Source organism: Loa loa, assembly GCF_000183805.2.
Source record: "Loa loa unplaced genomic scaffold supercont3.1804, whole genome shotgun sequence".
Classification (NCBI taxonomy): domain Eukaryota; kingdom Metazoa; phylum Nematoda; class Chromadorea; order Rhabditida; family Onchocercidae; genus Loa; species Loa loa.
The window spans coordinates 67-1682 of record NW_018109983.1 but is presented as its reverse complement, the minus strand read 5'-3'; the positions used below and the strand labels follow the sequence as shown (position 1 = coordinate 1682).

The window sequence follows — 1616 nt, the reverse complement described above, 5'->3', positions numbered from 1 at the left end:
TGTAGTAAGTTTGAAGTTTAAATTATCTTTCAATGTGTAGTAAGTTTAAAGTTAAATTACCTTTCAATGTGTAGTAAGTTTAAAGTTAAATTACCTTTCAATGTGTAGTAAGTTTAAAGTTAAGTTATCTTTTAGGGTGTATTAACTTTAAAGTTAAATTACCATTCAACATTTAGTAAGTTTAAAGTCAAATGAATAAATATTAAATAAGCGTGAATTTTGCTATGCTTTTTCAAAGTTTTGCCTAATTTTTTAAATATTTTTTTTTTTTTTGATTCAAATTTTCTTACAGAGATGAAATTTTTCAAAAAATTTTTTAGATGGAACGAAAACCGGATATATGTGTTTTTGTTAGTGCTCTAACACATGAACGTGATATACGAACATGTGTACGTGATATCAATACGCAGCTAAGTCACGTAGGTGTGGCTGGTCCTAATCTTGAGGTATTGCTAAAGAAACAAACTATTTAATTAAATGAGTATTTTAGTAAGGCTAAAGTGAGCAATTAAGGTAATCAAACATTGAATTAATTTTTACAATACATTTTATAACATATTTTTTTATAATAAATTTTTAAAAGTTATAGGTTTATTTAAGGAAATAAAATTTCAAAAATCTCGGAATTATTACATTCAAGAGTTCTCGGAATTTATATTCCATTTTATATTTCAGATATATCAATCCAATTTGATTTTATTACATGAAATATCATTATAAAATTAGATGGATAAAATTAGATATATAAATATTTCAAAAATTTCATTAGCTTCATTTATCATTGTAATTATCAGATGATATATCAATAATCAACTAATTAACTATCAATCGATGATTAATTATAACATGTCTATCAATCAATCAATGGACATAATTTTGATGTTAAGTTTTCCGGTCTTTTTTAAACAAAAAAAAAAAAAAAACAAATTTGATTCAAATTTTGGATATAACAAAAAAAATCGCTTTCAAATTAAGCAACAATATTCTAATGAATGAAAAACTTGGAAACCAAACTATGTTGTAAATAAGAAAATGATCAATTCCTGAAATAATGCTTAATTCAAAAATTACTGCTATAATTGATAATTAAGATAATTAATTAACTCTCAAATAACATGATCACATGATGCAATGATATGTATAATTCATACAGAAAGATGAATAATTCAAAAATTATTACCTTTTCAGGTAACTGGTCGTGTAAAAGCTCTTAAAGTAACATTTGAATCAACAGTTGGAGCATTACATACTAATTCAAAATTATCAGCACGAAGTATTATCCTCAAAGCTCAACATATTTTTATTAAACCGGAAGCTTTATTTACATGTTCAAAATTACGGGTTTGTTTATATTATATAAAATCGATTTTTATTTTTTTTTCCAACTCACTCATCTCATATTTTCATGAAACCGGTTTTTTTTTTTTACATATTAAAAATTACGGTTTATTCATGCTACTTGAAATTCTTTACTCATATATCAGTTTATTCATTTATTTACTTTCTTTTTTTTTTACTCATATATCAGTTTATTTATTCATATATCAATTTATCTTTTTCAAATATTTCATCTTACTAATCATTTTATCATTTAAAATATTATATTTTAATGATAA

General features: G+C 22.8%; 1 protein-coding gene across 1 annotated transcript; it reads left to right on the top strand.

Moving 5' to 3' along the window:
* Window positions 1–320: 320 nt before the first annotated feature.
* Window positions 321–1341, top strand: LOAG_15324 (hypothetical protein; the record flags this gene model as incomplete). The annotated part of the gene is made up of 2 exons (XM_003150815.1): window positions 321–446; window positions 1189–1341. Coding segments are annotated over 2 exons (279 nt in total), but the record flags the coding sequence as incomplete, so codon positions are not given.
* Window positions 1342–1616: the final 275 nt, after the last annotated feature.